This window comes from Myxocyprinus asiaticus, chromosome 19, assembly GCF_019703515.2.
Source record: "Myxocyprinus asiaticus isolate MX2 ecotype Aquarium Trade chromosome 19, UBuf_Myxa_2, whole genome shotgun sequence".
Lineage (NCBI taxonomy): Eukaryota > Metazoa > Chordata > Actinopteri > Cypriniformes > Catostomidae > Myxocyprinus > Myxocyprinus asiaticus.
Window position 1 is genome coordinate 10,666,085 of NC_059362.1, and position 17,401 is coordinate 10,683,485.

The following is a 17,401-nucleotide window of genomic DNA, read 5'->3' on the forward strand; positions in this document are numbered from 1 at the left end:
GGGGCGGAGTTTACTCTCTGCGCGAACGCTGATTGGCTGAACATTCTGTCAGTCAGCGCTTCACGGACTTTTATTTTTAGACCCCAGTGAAGCGCAACAGCGGCTGAATGAAGTTCAGCAGATCTGAGAATTTTTTTTAAGGCATCGGCGGATTCGCATTAAAGTCTTTTCTTACATCAGCAATGAATGGAGCCCATTTCAAGCGTGTGGAAAATCGTGACTCGGTGTTTCGGGTGTATATTGTCACAGTTTGAGTTGTTATCGTGCTGCGTAGACGAAGTTTAGTTGTTTTTGGACATTTCACCAAGATAAAACCTGCTATTAACTATTTTTACACATTCTTTCTTAAGCAAAATCGAGACGCATGGTACCTGTGGATTGTTTCGAGGTCATGCAGCATGTTTACACACAAATCTACGGGACTGGATTGACAGTGCATTGCATTAGATGGGGTCTGTACAGCAGGGTCAGTGGGGTGTCATTCAGGCTAGAGAGCATTTAATGTACATTTAGTCCCTGTAAACTCGGTTTATTGGATAGAACTGCTTTGGAAATGTCGGCGATATCTGCGTCTGAGAAAGTGGACGGATTCACGCGGAAATCAGTGAGGAAGGCTCAGAGACAGAGGATTTGTCAGGGCTCGTCTCAGTTTGCGATGAACAGCAGCAGGCCTGCGGCTCCGGAGATCTCTGCGCTCCCACAGCTCAAAGGTAAGAGGATAAAGGGATGGAAATAGACACTGTCTGTGTATCAAAACCGTGTCCGCTGCCTACCTAGTAGACAGAATAGGCGCGTGCCGAGTCAGCTCACATGCACGGGTCCGAGGTGACAATGATGATAAATATTTTATAAAAAATCTAGTTTGGAGTTTGTAGAAATGCTATACTTGTATACATGTTGGTTTCCATACATTTTTTACATTTTCTTCAAAAAACTGATTAAATGACTTAAAAATATCAGGTGGTGTAACCGTCAAGTAAAGGCTACTAAAATAACGACCTTGCACCTTGAATAGACGCAAGTGTACACAACTGTAACATACATAAAAAAAAAAAAAAAAGATAAGCTATTTTTTATTTATATGTAATCAATTTTTGAGTCACGAATATTACGTTTTCTAGTTACCCCTTTTGACCAGAAAAAAACAAACAAAAAATAACTTCATGATGGTTTAAATGTGCACTCAGTAATTGTAATCCAATACACTTTTTGTCAAATTCTGCAAATATCTCCTCAAAGTCTGCTAACTGTCCGTTCTGTGGGTGGGCTGAAAAAAAAAAATCTAGTATTTGTACACAGCCCTGGCTCTGTAATTAAGACAAAAACAAAGTGGATCGACAGATCCACAAAACACTGCTCCAGCCAATCAGCAACAGGGGGTGGTTCTTATGAGTGCACAGGATGGGGGGTGGGGGCAGAGCGAGAGGGAAATTCATTAGAAGAGCGACTGCAAATCTGGCTGATGTAAACTTTCTAAATTCGAAGGAGTACAGATGGCTGAGAAACAGACCAAGAGAAAAAGGTCAGACGAATATATATATATATATATATAATGTATATGTAAAAAGAAGGATTATGATAAGTCGAGGGCTGGGAGCCGCTTCAACATTGGCGAGGCTTTTCGGCGGTGGTGAAACCTCCGAGAGTTAAAAGGCTTGAAGACGGATGCAGAAGTTGCTCTTTTTTTCTCGATGGGTAGGTAAAATAAATTTTGCTATGTTTAACAGAACCCATATATTCTGTTGTTGTGATGTTAGATTTAGTAGCAGGAGAGTTGTGAGTGTCTGGAGCTGGTGTGTCTCGCGTGCATGAATTTGGGGGGCAGAGCTTCCAAAGGAGCACCGAAGGGAGGGGTTTGTTTGTTTTGGCAGTTGAGTTCGAATATCAACAGTGTTTCTCCGGAATCGCTGACTGCACCTTTAAAGGGTCCTCTCTTTTGAATGTTTAGTTTGTTTGGTGGGGGGGGGGGTCACGTGAAAACAAAATAGTTACCAGCATGTTGGGTACACCGATGTTTACACCAGAGTCTATTTAGCCTGAGACAGAGCACTTGTATGGACCATTTTCACACTTCCGGGTTTTGGAACGTGGAAGTAAATGACTGCAGGGTAAACTTGGATAGCAGTGAATAGGAGACCACAACAAATATAGTTTTTGCTTACAAATTTGCTCATAAAAAATGCTACTTTTACGTTTCCACAACTTTCAAAATGAAGCAAAAGTTAGAGAGCGATGGATTATGACAATAAGAAAAGTGTTAGAAACCTCACCGCATCTGTGGTGACTCATTTTTTAAAACGAATTCCACGGTAATACAATACAAAATATAATGTTATAAAGAAAATTGCAAATATAAAAAAGCTTGCTAGATTTATGCTGCTAAATAAGGCAGAAACACATCACAGTCTGTAAAAAGTGTCCATTAGAAAAGGAAGTCCCGCCTTACAGGTAAAAAAAAGCCAATTACATTTCTGATACAGACATAGCCTGTCAGTCAACTTGAGAAGACTCTTGAGCAATAGCTGGACCAGCATGACATAAATATGATACCATCGTTGTCAGATTTTATTGCCGATTTCAAAATGTACTTTTATCATAATCTTGTCTAAACGTTTTGGAGATTTCTATCTTTTCCAATTCAAGTAGATAGGAGCTGTAATTTTATGCCTGTATCCAAAGAAAATAGCTGCAAAGGAATAGTTCCAAAAGATGGCCGCCAAATGGACTGACTTGCCAAGAAAGGGACTTTGGTTACACCACCTGACTTTGATATGGTGGACGAAAGTTAAAAAAAAAAAAAAAAAAGTTTCAATGCTTTAAAAGAAATAATGATAAAAGATTTTTCCAAACTTCTGTCAACATTTCGTTTTTCAAGAATTTCTCCTTTTAATAAGACCTTTATTTTTATTTATTTTTACTGTCTCCGGATGGTAACACCACAAACATTTATGACTTTAAGCCCCAGAAAAAATATCAAAATGACTTTGAATTCAGAAAGTGAAAACATGTTCATCATAGTAGAGGTGTATATTCAAGTAATTATGTGTGAAAATAATTTATGTATTTTTGAATAACTTTAGGATCCAGACGAAAAAAATTAATGTTACATCATTAGGTGTGTTTGACTTAATGCAGTGCTGCGCTGACCGATCGGCGCCTGACTTGAAGCAGTGTATGTCGGTTAGAAATTTTGTCAGACTTTAGTCGCCGCCGCCACTGTTCCACCATCAAAGTGCTTCGAGAGCAGCCGCCTGACTCAGCCGTTGCAGTTGCTCCACAGCAACTACACAAGCTCTGATGACGACACCGCAAATTCACGATTGACCAGACACAACGGTGACTTCCATTTCATGAGCTGAGTTTGGAATGGCATACTACACATACTACCCTTACAACTTCTACCAAATCAGTCAATGGCAGAAAAGAATAGTATGGTTGTATGCCATTACCAAGGTGTTTATTTTGACATTTTCAGTTCAACTAAACTCTCAGATCAGCAGTTACATAAATACATAAACCAGCCCATCTGGCACCAACAATCCTGCCATGGTCCAGATCCAGATCACATTTTTTTCCCCATTTCTGATGGTTGATGTTTATACATTACACTGCTGCCACACGATTGGCTGATTAGATAATAGCATGGATGATTGTTGGTGCCAGATGGGCTGGTTTGAGTATTTCTGTAACTGCTGATCTCCTGGGATTTTCACACACGACAGTCTCTAGAATTTATTCCGAATTGTGCCAAAAACAAAAAACATCCAGTGAGCGGCAGTTCTGTGGACGGAAACACCTTGTTGATGAGAGAGGTCAACAGAGAATGGCCAGACTGGTTTGAACTGACAAAGTCTACGGTAACTCAGATAACCACTTTGTACAATTGTGTTGAGCAGAATTTCATCTCAAAATGCCATTCTGAGATGCGGGTTGGCACTGTTTTGGCGGCACGAGGGGGATCTACACAATATTAGGCAGGTGGTTTTAATGTTGTGGCTGATCGGTGTATGCACAATTCAAGCGTTTGTATATCTGAATTTCTATAAAATCCACATCGTCTGCAATGAAGAAAACAAACATTGTGCAACCTGCAGTGACTGATATAGGTTCAGCACATGACGGAAAGCACAAAGTGTCCGGCTTGATGGCTCTCTTTTCAGCTCCTCCCCTGACTGCAACCGGCAGATCTCGCCGATCAGCAAGCCAAGGTGCAGTTCAATTTGAACACACCTGTTGACCCACATACACAACTCAGCTGACACAAAACACATTTTAATCCGAAACAAATCTTTGTTCATGGATAAATGGATTAATAGAGGTATTGTTTTTGGTTTGGACCTGTTTAAAGATGATGATAGTGGTGTACTTAAGAATAAGAAGAATATGTAACATATTTAAAACACACCTTAGTTTTGGTGAGAGAAAAATAATTATACCCAAACTTTTATTGAATGGAGTTTGTCTTGATAAAAAATGGCATGATGCAAATTAAAGGCAATTACTGCATAACATCCCCTGTCTATACATCCCTAAATTTCTTTCTTTTTTAAATGTTTGCTGGAAAAGAGTTGGTATATCCAATTTATGCATCATTTATTTTGTGTAAACATGTACAGTACCTTTGGCAGGATTTATGTTTTTGTCTCCCTTAATAAACTGAGTTAATTGTATCATTAAAATATATTACTTTATTCATTAGAACAAATTTCTCGATACTTTGTCTGAATTTGAAATCTTTCTAGTAGAAATATTGAAATATTGACATTATAAAATATCCTGAACTCATAGGCCTAAATAGTAACATTAATAACAATTTCTAAAGTATGATGATGTCTTTATTTCTAATTGAGTTATTTATTTTCATTTTTATAAAACATATTTTTTTAAATGTATTAAATTATATCTATATATTCTATTTATTTTTCTTGTGTGTGTGTGTGTGTGTGTATATATACATATAAGCTGACATGGAACACCCCTATGATGACCAAAAATGCTGTCTGGGTAGGTGGCTAACTCTTTTTAGACACAGTCAATCAGTGCAACTTATGACACCATTTGAAGAATAAATTAAATTCACTGATCCCTGCCAAATGTCTTTCTCTATACATGTTGTATTGACTTTAGTCGTATGCTAAAGTCATCTATTTACATCTTTGATGAGCCCCCCAATTGAAGCATTTACAGTAGACCCTTTTACTAGGCAGACTCGTTTTTTGGTTGTACACTATAAGTACTGATTGCGTCAACATGATTGCCCATTCCAAGCCTCTTCTTATCAAAGGGAAGCAACTTTATTTCATGGTCCAACATGTGGTTTCCCATATTTCCTGTCCTCATTTTGTTGCCTTTTGAAGTCACGTGGTCGTCGGTTCTGTAAATCAGTCAATATAGACATGGAGAGTGGGAGGGAGATGAAGCTAAAAGAATCTCCTTTGTCAGAGCCTTTAGTTGAGGTCATGCTTGCCGGTTTAATGGTGGAAAAGTTTTTATCCAGTGTTTTGCAAAGTTCCGTTTTGAAAAACACCAAAATAAATTTTTATATTGCATATTTTGCTTAAAAAGTGGCACTTATAGGGACAGTTCACACAAAAATGTAAGTTCTGTCTTTATTTACTCACCCTTCTTATGCAAAAACAAAAGGAGATTCAAGTTGGTTTGGTATGATTCTGTTTCATTTTGTGAGTAAATAATGACACAATTTCCATTTTTGGGCTTAATTTTGGATGAACTATTCCTTAATGCCTATGCAAGATGCTTCCAAAAGCATCATGGTATTGCAATGATTGTTTCAAAGTGCTTAAATCTTTTTCTCATCTCTGCTCCCTCACTTCATCCTGTCCTCTCTGCTTCTTCCTCTCTGACCTCATCACCCTCTTTATAGAACTGACATTTCCTATGGTACGCTTTATTTCCTTTCATATTAATATAATGTTATTTTACTATATTATGTAATAAGTACAGTGGCAAGAAAAAGTATGTGAACCCTTTGGAATTAGCTGGTTTTCTGCATTAATTGGTCATAAAATATCATCTCATCTTCATCAAAGTCACAAGTATACACAAACACAATGTGCTTAAGCTAACAACACACAAACAATTATAATCTTTCATGTCTTTATTGAACACATCCCATTAAACATTCACAGTTATTGGAAAAAGTAAGTGAACTATTGGATTTAATAACTGGTCGATCCTCCTTTGGCAGCAACAACCTCAACTAAGCGTTTCCGGGAGCTGCGAATTAGACCTGCACAACGTTCAGAAGGAATTTTGGACCATTCTTCCTTACAGAACTGCTTCAGTTCAGCCATATTCTTAGTATGTCTGGTATGAACAGCTCTTTTGAGGTCATTTCGCAGCATCTCTATTGGGTTAAGGTCTGGGCTTTGACTGGGCCACTCCAAAAGGTGGATTTTCTTTTTATGAAGCCATTCTGTTGTGGATTTACTTAGATGTTTAGGGTTATTGTCCTGCTACATCACCCAGCTTCTTCTGAGCTTCAGCTGGCGCAATGTGGCTCTGACATTATGCTGTAGGATATCTTGATAAACTTGGGAATTCATTTTCCCCTTGATGATGGCAAGTGGTCCAAGCCCACTTATATAGTAGACTCATGAACAGAGATGTTAATCAGTTCCAATTATTTATTTAAGTCTTTAGCTGTCACTCTAGGGTTATTTTTTACCTCATTGAGCATTCTGCGGTGTACCCTTTGAGTCATCTTTGCTGAACGGCCACTTCTAGGTAGAGCAGCCACAGTACAAAATCATCTCCATTCATAGACAGTTTGTCTAACTGATGAATATCTAAGCTCTTCAAGATAACTTTGTAACCCTTTCCAGCTTTATGCAAAGCAACAATTCTTAATCGTAGGTCTTCTGAGATCTCTTTTTTTGCGAGGCATTGTCCACGTCAGCAGATGCTTCTTGTGAATAGCAAACTCAAAATGTTTGAGTGCCTTTTAAAAGACAAAGTAGCTCTAACCCACACCTCCAATATAGTTTCACTGTGAATGTTTCATGGGATGTGTTCAATAAAGACATGAAAGATTATAATTGTTTGTGTGTTGTTAGCTTAAGCACATTGTGTTTGTCTATACTTGTGACTTTGATGAAGTTGAGATCACATTTTATGACCAATTAATGTAGAAAACCAGCTAATTCCAAAAGGTTCACATACTTTTTCTTGCCACTGTATTTAGGACCCTACCGCAGTAATGTGTCAGAACTATGGTACAATGATGGTACCAACTTCTACCTACTTCTAAAACTCTGCCCTTTGGAGTGAGTAAGGCATAGGGATGATCACTTTTGATTGGAACCCCCAACAAAAGAGGAACAAAAGAGGCAGGGACTCGTGCCCCTGTTGCCCCCGTTCTGTGCACGCCAGTGCTTACACAGGCCATCATATTTGCACATATTTGCTAAAATCTAGATTTAGCACAAGTCAGCCCAGCTGTTACAGCACTGAATTGAGCAGAGTAAAGGCTTGCAGAGTGGGAACGCTGAGGATCTGCATGTTCTTCTGTACTGGAGACAGCTGCGTAACATGTTTACAGTCATATTAGAAATATTGACATTATGACTCTCCAGAGACCTGCCATGTAGCTATGACAACCACCAGCCCCAGAGTGTTATTGGGAACCTCAACAAATTAAATGACTCTTTCTGTGTGTGCTCTTGTGTGAATGAGGGCAAATTAAATGGAGGCAATCAATGAATGTGTTTCTGATGTTCTCAAAGTGAGCTAGATTCTCTATGGTCATTTGGCTCCATTTTGTGGCGAAGACAGCGAGTCTAAGAAGGGGCTGTCTGGGAAAGACAACAGGGACAGTGGCATTCAGATCGGTTACATAAGGTGTATTAATAGAGCAGCAGTGTTAGAACCCCTCCAGCTCTGTGTGAAAGTGGCTTCGACTGCTGTTCTCTCACTGTTAAATCCTCTATGAGTGGGGAAAAAAACATCCTGAATTGAAGTTTACAGAAGCCTGAAACAGACAGGCTGTAAAAACTAGTGCCCAAAAAAAGAGCAGCAAATAATTGAAAGAAAACTTCCAGTACCTGTTGATAAAGATCTTTTAGAAGCCTGACTTGTACAATGACTGTAGAAGTGTATTTTCTTTCCATTAGATTAGTTTCCTCATATGGTAAACTCCAGTATAATCCCTAAAGATTTATAAGGGCGATACCATGGTACAGGTATCATTGTACTTTGATACATAGTTAGAGTTGGCAATCGATAACCGTTTTTTATTCAGAACTGGTTCAAATACTTTTTTTTTAAAATACCGAAACCGAATGATTGTCATTACTTTCGTTCGGTTAGCACCATGGGTGGCGCAAGGGCTGGGCTATTGGTGCTTATGACAAGAATGTTTTCCATAAAGCCCTGGATGTTTTTATCATCTTGTAGTGACGTCAGAAGTACCGGTGCTTGGGTATTAAAACTTCTAGGTTGAATCTACATGCTCATTGTGCTTATGCCTCCTATTGGCTGGAGTTTGTTTTGTGGAGTATCTCTTGCAAAGTTAATGGAGTAAGTCATCTTGTTGTACTCACTTTGCAGCTGAGTGGACCGGCTCGCTGAACATTCGCTTGACTCTTTGAAGGATCTGCGTGCATTTTTTTGTGCTGGTTCCGCCAATCGGCTGGAGTTTATTTTGTGGAGTATTTCTTGCAAAGTCAATGGAGTGAGTAAGTCATCTTGTTGTACTCACATTGCAGCCGAGTGGACCGGCTCACTGAACATTCACTTGACTATTTGCGGAATCTGTGCGTTTGTTTTGTGCTGGTTCCACCTAGCGCATGGAGTGAACACAACTTCAGGACAGTTCATTTCTAGTTGCAGTTGCATTTTTAAAATATGAGCAATCGAACATAGTGTCCCTGTTTTTGTTTTTTTTGGGCCACCCTGTAAAGTAATGATGACTCTCTTTCTATAGTATTGATAACACCAAATACAGTATCAATTCAGTACACACACGCAGTCTTTTTGTCAGCTGCTTTTGAGCTCCCATGCGTATGTGCACGTTTGCAAGAAGAGCGCTCGCGATGGGCTGTTTGTCTGGTCAGTTTGCAAACTTTTAAGTCACGAGCCAGGACACCAAGTTCAGACTCACTAAACGTCTCTTAAGATTCTGCTGGTACTTATGATGCACTCACTGTTGATTTATTATTAGTGGACACAGTACTTTTAATAGATGTGGGTAACTAAAAGGACACGCATCTATATCACAGTCTATATTACAGTCTGTGTGAAATTAAAGACATTGCATTCAGAGAACTGTGCTCGACCCCCTAACCCAAACCCTAAACTGTCTTTGGAGTAAAAATTTTAGAGCGAAAATGCAACTTTGGAATTGTTAGGATAGCCAAAAAAATAGGCTTATCAACATTTAAAACACTTATTTTCTTTCGTTGTTGACGTCAAAGGTTGTGTGCCCATTCAAACTCTACAGTATTTTGGCACAAATCCATCCGTCACTTGTAGCAGGTAACCGAATTAGGCATATCATGGACAGGTTACATGAGGTGCCCTTATTCTAGAATAAACATGGTTTGTTCTGACAACATTGTGTTTTGTGAGGTGAATTGGCTGTCTAGAGTATGAAACCATCTAAATTCAAGAGACATTTAAAAACCACAATTTAGAAATTTAGAAAGCGAAATTTTCCTATTCATTCTGTGTCATCCTAATAATGTTGCATATTGTTGTGTCTATGCATTTCAAGCAATCAGAATTTGCTTCAGAGGAAGAGCCTATTTTAGGATGCTAGGGCTCTCATGATTATAAAAATTGGCTGACGATTAATTGTCTGTTTTAGGGCTTTGATATTGATGATTAATTGTCATACAAATTTACATAAATCTTAACCCTTGTGCATCAATTTAAAAAAGTTACTCAGAGGTCCTTAGAGGACAAAAATGTCCGTGTCAAAAACTGCCATAAAAATATTATATATTGATATTAATTTCCACTTTCACTGACTTCGATTTTTTAACCAATATCAGTCCTGATCATAACTACCAAATATTCATTCATTTTCAGGATTTTAACCCTTTAAATGCCAGTTTGTTTACATAATGCCACTGTTGTTTCTCTCTCTCTCTCTCTCTCTCTCACACACACACACACACACACACACACAAATTTCTCAATACACACATACAAAACACACTCTGACATCCATACCAACACACCCACACCATTTTAGCTGCAGTATATATTCAACTGGCCTGCAGTGCTCTATAATACAGCAAACAGAAAATTGGAAAAAAGCATGTATTTGCTCCATAGGCTAAACATGAGAAAAAAGTGAATGGGTACCAAAATTTTGAAGCTCCAAAAACCACATAAAGGCAGCACAAAGGTAATCCATAAGACTCCAGTGGTTAAATCCATGTCTTCAGAAGCAATATGGTAGGTGTGGGTGAGAAACAGAATAATATTTGAGTCCTTTTTTTTAACTATAAATTCTCCTCCGGTAGGGAGGAGAATTTATAGTAAGAAAAAGGACTCAAATATTATTCTGTTTCTCACCCAGTAGGTTGTGCTATGCATGAAGAATGCGAATTGCCAAAAACAAAAGAAGAATGTGAAAGTGAGGATTGATCGTAAAAAATATATCAGACAGTCCCTCCAGGATTTTGTGATCGCAAGAATTTATGCAAATTCAAGAGCACTCCGCATTATTTGCGGTAGCTTGCAGTCTTGAATAATTTCCTCTAATTTTCTGCATCTGAGGTAATCCGTTCGCGTTTCTCCTGTTTTTACACCTCCAAAACACGTGTGCGAAAAGCTTGACGGATTTGAGGCATATTCAACAGCGCAGCCCCCAATCTATCATTGGTAACAGAGTAAGCAGCTCATCTCCTTTGTGTCTGCATGTCATTAACACTGTGTATAACCCGCAACAACCAAGAACATTTGCACTACAAATTAAACAAATGTTAAATTAAAGTGAATCCATAGCGCTTTTGCATTCACTATCAACATACTGGTCTAAACTTTGCAGGACCTCAGATGGCGCTTGTACATCACAGCTAGCAATCTTCATGCAGTCTTCAGAAGCTGCTCTGAGTGCAGTCCAAGGTGCGGCTCGGCGAGATGATCAGAGTTCATTTGGAGTGCTCGCATAATGCGATAACACCGGAAAATAAGACACAAAAATGCAAGTAGGCATTGCTGCAGCCCGGAGATCTCCAAACGGGGGCGGAAACTACAGAAGGGTGAGGAGATACTCCAGAAGTGGGGTTGGCCCAACTCCAAAAGGGGGCGACACTTCTACACACAGTAAGGGTTAGGGTCTCTGTAGCTATATCTTTGCTGGCAGTTTGAAGCTCCTGCCCCTTTTTGGAGCTCAACCTGCAGCTATATCCTTCTCCAAAGACGCAGCATTCATGGCATTTCTATATTCGCTTAAAATTCCCTTATTTGGATTGTAAAATGTTCTTAGAATTCTAAGTCCTCAATAATCATGATGTCAGATAGCAAATCGGGGTTATCTCAAATAATTGCGGTTAGATGAAATGATCGCGATCAGGCAATGTAATATTCACGACAGGCCTAATATTGAGTCATCATTTGTGTTTTTTGTTTACAGTTTTATTGTAGGTCTACTATTTCAACCTTACCAAATTTGACCTTCATTGTCTGATTCCACTGAACTCAAATTTGCCATATCACGGGTTTTACCTCTTAAAAGTATGGTGCTTTTGTGTGTGTTTATTATGATTGGCTTGCATATTCAGGTAATTGCTGTTACACCGTCATTAAATAAATTGCTGCAAATTACATTTTGTAATTTTGGAACACAATAATCAAGAAAAAAGTGCTTACTCGCATTGTATTGAGAGATGAATAGTGGATAAAATATATGCAAATGCCTGTGAATGGCAAATTTGGAAATATTGTGTGACTTGGCATGGATCATAAGCAATGATTGACATTTTTCTTGATATCATTTCTCGGGTGTTTCACCACCATTGCTTTCCCCTGCTGATGATCATTCATAAATATGGCTACAAGAGAAAAGGTACGAGACTGAAACAAGTGAATAGTGAGACACGATGTTCTGATGGAATGAAGCGCATCATTCTGCCCTGCAGTGAAGGAATGCAATGGGTTGTAGTGTTTTAAGGTGCTAGGAAGATGGTGTTTGCCATGCTTGAACTAATTCCCTTTTGTGTTGCTTCTTTGCCAGAAACCGAAAGCAAGAATGAATTCTTCTCCACCTTTAAAAAAAGTTGTAGCTTCTTCAAGTTGTTTTCTCCTGGTAGATTGTCAACAGTTCATTTGCTTTTTGCTTTGTAAATGTGTATCTTATGTTGTTTGGGGTTCTTGATCATTTATGAGAAACTCACAGTTTTACTTGACCATCATTTGGTCAGTTACTAGTAATGACTGAAATAAGCTGTCAGTTACGAGTAGTAATGACCTACATTGTGATTATAAGCACCAGTCACTCTTTTGGACGTCATTATGTGGCATATGTGATTACAGCTAATTTACAGATAGCCTGTTGTAACTTATCAAGTCTTCAGTGTCATTTTTTGGCCATATCGAGCTGCATGTTTTTTTAAAAAAATAAATAATGAAAACAAGATCAAGTAATGCAAGAACATCTGCTGCTTTGTTTCAAAGCTCCATGCTGTTGAATGTCTTCCCTTCTTACTCCTGGGGAGTTTTTCTTGAATAGACACACTCCCAACTGTAGAATTAAACATTCCTGTGCATTCAAGCATTTAGCTGCATTTAGTGCAAACTAAATTGTAATTAGTTGGGTACCAAAGACGTGGGTTTTGGTGAAATAAGATGCTGATGCTGTAAACACTTAAGAATGTTATTTCTGCTTATGTTGATGTTATTTTGAAAACTACAAGGAAATGTTTTTTTTTTTATTTTTTATTTTTTATTTTTATTATCTTCCCTGAGAGATAATAAATACATAGTGATTATGTTATCAGTGGACCTAATCATTGGACATAATATATGATAATATATTAGTAATATATTAACATTTTCCACCCTGTCTTTGGCCCTCTGTCTGAGATGTTCGGTTTTGGCCTCAGCGCATCCTTTAAACTTCAATGTAAATGGCCACTGTTATAATTGGCTAACATTGTGCATTCCCTCAAATACAGCCATATTTGAAACTCAGTCGGAGGAGAATGAACAAAGCTCCACATTATTATAAAACAAAATTTCAGGGTTTACACATAACGCACATAACGTTGGATACACATTGCATCTGAATATATTAAACTGTTCATCTCATGCACAACTGTTAACACTCACACCGTAAACTATCAAACAGTCATGAGTCATTTTTTTTCCCTCCCCTTTTCTCCCCAATTTGGAATGCCCAATTCCCAGTGCGCTCTTAAGTCCTCATGGTGGCGTAGTGACTCGCCTCAATCTGGGTGGCGGAGGACAAATCTCAGTTGCCTCCGCATCTGAGACCGTCAATCCCTGCAATTTATCACGTGGCTTGTTGAGCGCATTGCCACAGAGACATAGCGTGTGTGGAGGCTTCACGCTATTCTCCGCGGCATCCACACACAACTCACCACGCGCCCCACCGAGAGTGAGAACCACATTATAGCAACTACGCGGATGTTACCCCATGTGACTCTACCCTCCCTAGCAACCGGGCCAATTTGGTTACTTAGGAGACCTGGCTGGAGTCACTAAGTATGCCCTGGATTCGAACTTGCGCTAGTCAGCGTCTTTACTCGTTGAGCTACCCAGGCCCCAGTCATGAGTTATTTTAAATATTCATGAATAAAATTGTACTCACGGTTTTGCAATCAGGTCCAATAGTGTTTTTAACTGCCCCATCCTTCAATAACAGTTCCTTTGCAAAGCTTGAATCGTTTTATGACTGTTTCACAAGCAATCCACGCTAATATGAGCCGAAAAAAAACACACATACATAGTCCAAAGCATGGTGAAAAACACGCACGCACATACAGTATCATACTTCACTGAGGCGCACATCGCTAAAATGCATCAAAACAGTCAAAGACATCCATCTAGTGCATGTTTACATACACCAACAAATAAAAATAGCCAGGACACGTTTGTACTCGAAACAACAAGATGCAGCAGCTGAATGAAACAAAATGGGGTCTCCTTTTCAGAGTTGTAACTTGACACCGAGTCTTTTAAAAGTGACACGAGATACATGACAGTGGTCAATGACATCTGTCCAGTACGTTTATATACAAAAATATTCAAAATAGTCCAAATAGGTCCCCTTTAGTGTTCAGAAATAGTTAGTAGGCCACACTTGGCCTGTCTGTCCTGCTCTCTCTGTTTACAAACTGAGCACCAGTTGGTAGGGCCAAGGGTGCGATGATGTAAAGTTGGCATTGATGTTGTTGCTGAAGAGGCAGTCATGAATTAATGGGTCCCCTAGTTTCATTGGAAAGTTGCGGAAATAGAGAACGAGGCGTTTTGCAACTTGGTTTCAATAAATGCTTTTACTGCATTCGGGATTAAGTTTTACTTTCTGAAATTTACAGTATGTTTTTATAGTAGAAAGACCTCTTATATGTCAAAATATAAAAGAAAATTTGATTTCTCATGACATGACTCCTTTAAATGTTGTTTAATCAACTAAAGTTTATTTAGTGCAATGGAAATACAAATTGAAATGTGTACGGTTACCTTGTTTGCGGTATGTGCATCAATTTAGGTCAGTGGATCTCAACTGGTTTTGCTTCAGGACTCAACATAGTGGCAAAAATGTTTATCCTACAAAAGTAAACAAAGATATCCTGGTCCAACAAAGTGAAAATGAAATGTAATAATATTACGGTTTTCGAGGAAAAGTGCATGTCATGCAACCTGACCATGTTGGCAAGGTGAATGTGCACCAAAAATTATTTATTTATTATTATAATTTGGGGGGGGCTTTTTCACCCAATTTGGAATGCCCAATTCCCAATGCTTTTAAGTCCTCGTGGTCACGTAGTGATTTGCCTCAATCCGGGTGGCGGAGGACGAATCCCAGCTGCCTCCGCGTCTGAGACCGTCAACCCGCGCATCTTATCACGTGGCTTGTTGAGCACATTGCCACGGAGACATCTGGAGGCTTCACGCCATCCACCGCAGCATCCATGCACAACTCACCACGCGCCCCACCGAGAATGAACCACATTATATGAAAATGTGGTTACTGTGGCCATATAATCTCCATCTCGCTGGACGAGTTGAGATTACTCTGTGTTCATCCGAACACTAACGGATCCGAAGGAGACCGCCGAGCAATCCGCATCTTCATCCGTTTGCCTACAGAAGTGAAGAGATTAAAGATTTCTCTTCCATCTTCAATCAAGTCGACATTTCTGAAGTTCTCCGCCAGCCCGCCGAGAATCAACAGCCGTGCCCGCCAACAGAGCGAGGAAACGGCCTCCCGTCATCACACGAGCCTCAAGGAACTGGGTCGGAGTTAAAGGACGGAGGGACACACATTCTACCTGTGTCCTCATGCGATTCAAGTAAGAAGTTTACGTCTGGGCAGAGATAGAATATTATAGTGTGTTATTCTTGTGTTTCAAGGTTTTTGCTTGTACAGTTTACGGACCGCCATGTCCGCTCATTATTAATACTCAGGGTATTAATTATCACGAATTTGTTTTGCTGTACTGTGGTCCAACCAAATTGGACTGTTGTGCATTTTCGCCATCGCGGGTGAAACCGGCAAACTGAGTTATCCATTAAAGAGTCAAAGAACGCGGGACTGTTTACGAGCCGTCCACCGTGTCTCTGAGTGATAAACTAACAGCTGCTTTCTCTCCCACGATCGCGAAATCGGCTTTAGGGCCGTCACTTTATTCTCTCTCTCTCTCTCTCGTACTAACCACACACACACACACACACACACACACACACACACACACACACATACACACTCGCTCTCTCACACACACCCTCATGTTTTATAGAATTATTTTTATTTCCATACCTAATCATATCACTGTTTAGTTTATAGTTGTAAGTCGGAAGTTTATTGACTGCATTGTATTAATTATTAATTGATATTACTGCATAAATAAACTTTGTTTATATTATAAAGAGAAGTGTTTTGGTTTGTTGTGCATACGCCTGTGTCATGCAGATGGGATGTCAGTGCTCGGATTCAAGCCTTCATTCATTGTTTTTTTTCCCCAAAAATCGATATTCTTCGGATGTCGATTTTCCTAAGAAAGCAATCTAATATTGAGACTGTTTTACTATCTGGTTATTAGTCCCTAATTCCAGGGTGGTGCCCTGTCAATGTTAATTCTTATTAATATTCTGTTGATTTTTGATAATTGATAATTATCTTTGATGATTGTTGAATTTGAATGATCAATAAGCTAGTGTTAATTGTAATTAATGTTTCATCGATGTTAACAATTAACGATTATCTTTGATAATTGTTGATTTAAAGGATTAGAAAAGCTAACATTGATTAAAATCAATGTTCTATTGATTTTAATAATTAATAATTATCTTTGATAATTATTAATTATTGCTAATAACCAAACCCGCTCCTAAACGTAGCACACTACATTTACTGGAGCCCCATATGAGGTTTTAATGAGTTAGATTCAATTAATTAATTTAAATATTGATTAATAACTAAAGAAATAATTATTAATTATTTCTGATAGTAACACTGATCTAAACAACTAGTAAAGCCCTACACAACCCACCAGTTTACATTTATATTTATGCATTTGGCAGACGCTTTTATCCAAAGTGACTTACAGTGCTGTGCAGTAAATGAATTGACAGTAAAAGATTAAATGTTTTCCCTTCACTGTTTCAGATGCGTCCTCTACAGAGCAGCATGAGCTCTTCATGCAGAAACTACAGCAGTGTTGTGTATTGTTCGACTTCTTGGACTCCGTCACTGACCTAAAGAGCAAAGAGATCAAACGAGCAACTCTCAGTGAACTCGTGGAGTATGTGTCCACCAACAGAGGCGTGCTAGTGGAGCCCGTCTATCCTGAGATCACCACCATGGTCAGCATTGGAGAGATGTCAACCAATCTTAAAGTTCATTTACTATACTTGTCAACTGGGGCAGAGATGAGCTGGCATTTTCAATTTGTTATCTGTGGGATCTGAGTGACAGGGGATTGTGAGATTGAGCAAGTGAGAGTGTCAGAAAGTTGAGAAATGTTTAACTCTATTTTCCGCCTGGCAAAAAACACCAGTCGATTCAAAGGAATATTCCAGGTTCAGTACAAGTTGAGCTCAATCGACAGCATTTGTGGCATAATGCTGATTACCACAAAAATAATTGACTCGTCTGTCCTTTTCTTAAAAAAAGCACAAATTGAAGTTACAGTGAGGCACTTACAATGAAAGTGAATGGGGCCAATTTTTGGATGGTTAAAAGACA

At 38.9% G+C, this 17,401-nt stretch overlaps 1 protein-coding gene across 1 annotated transcript in view; it reads left to right on the top strand.

The window, feature by feature from the left end:
* Window positions 1-91: 91 nt before the first annotated feature.
* Window positions 92-17,401, top strand: part of LOC127410047 (serine/threonine-protein phosphatase 2A 56 kDa regulatory subunit alpha isoform-like) — a 47,160-nt gene continuing 29,850 nt past the window's right edge. The window contains exons 1-2 of the mRNA XM_051645057.1: window positions 92-710; window positions 16,823-17,019. Of these exons, the coding sequence (XP_051501017.1) occupies window positions 554-710; window positions 16,823-17,019 (354 nt within the window). The 5' untranslated portion in view covers window positions 92-553. The remainder of the gene's footprint in view (window positions 711-16,822; window positions 17,020-17,401) is intronic.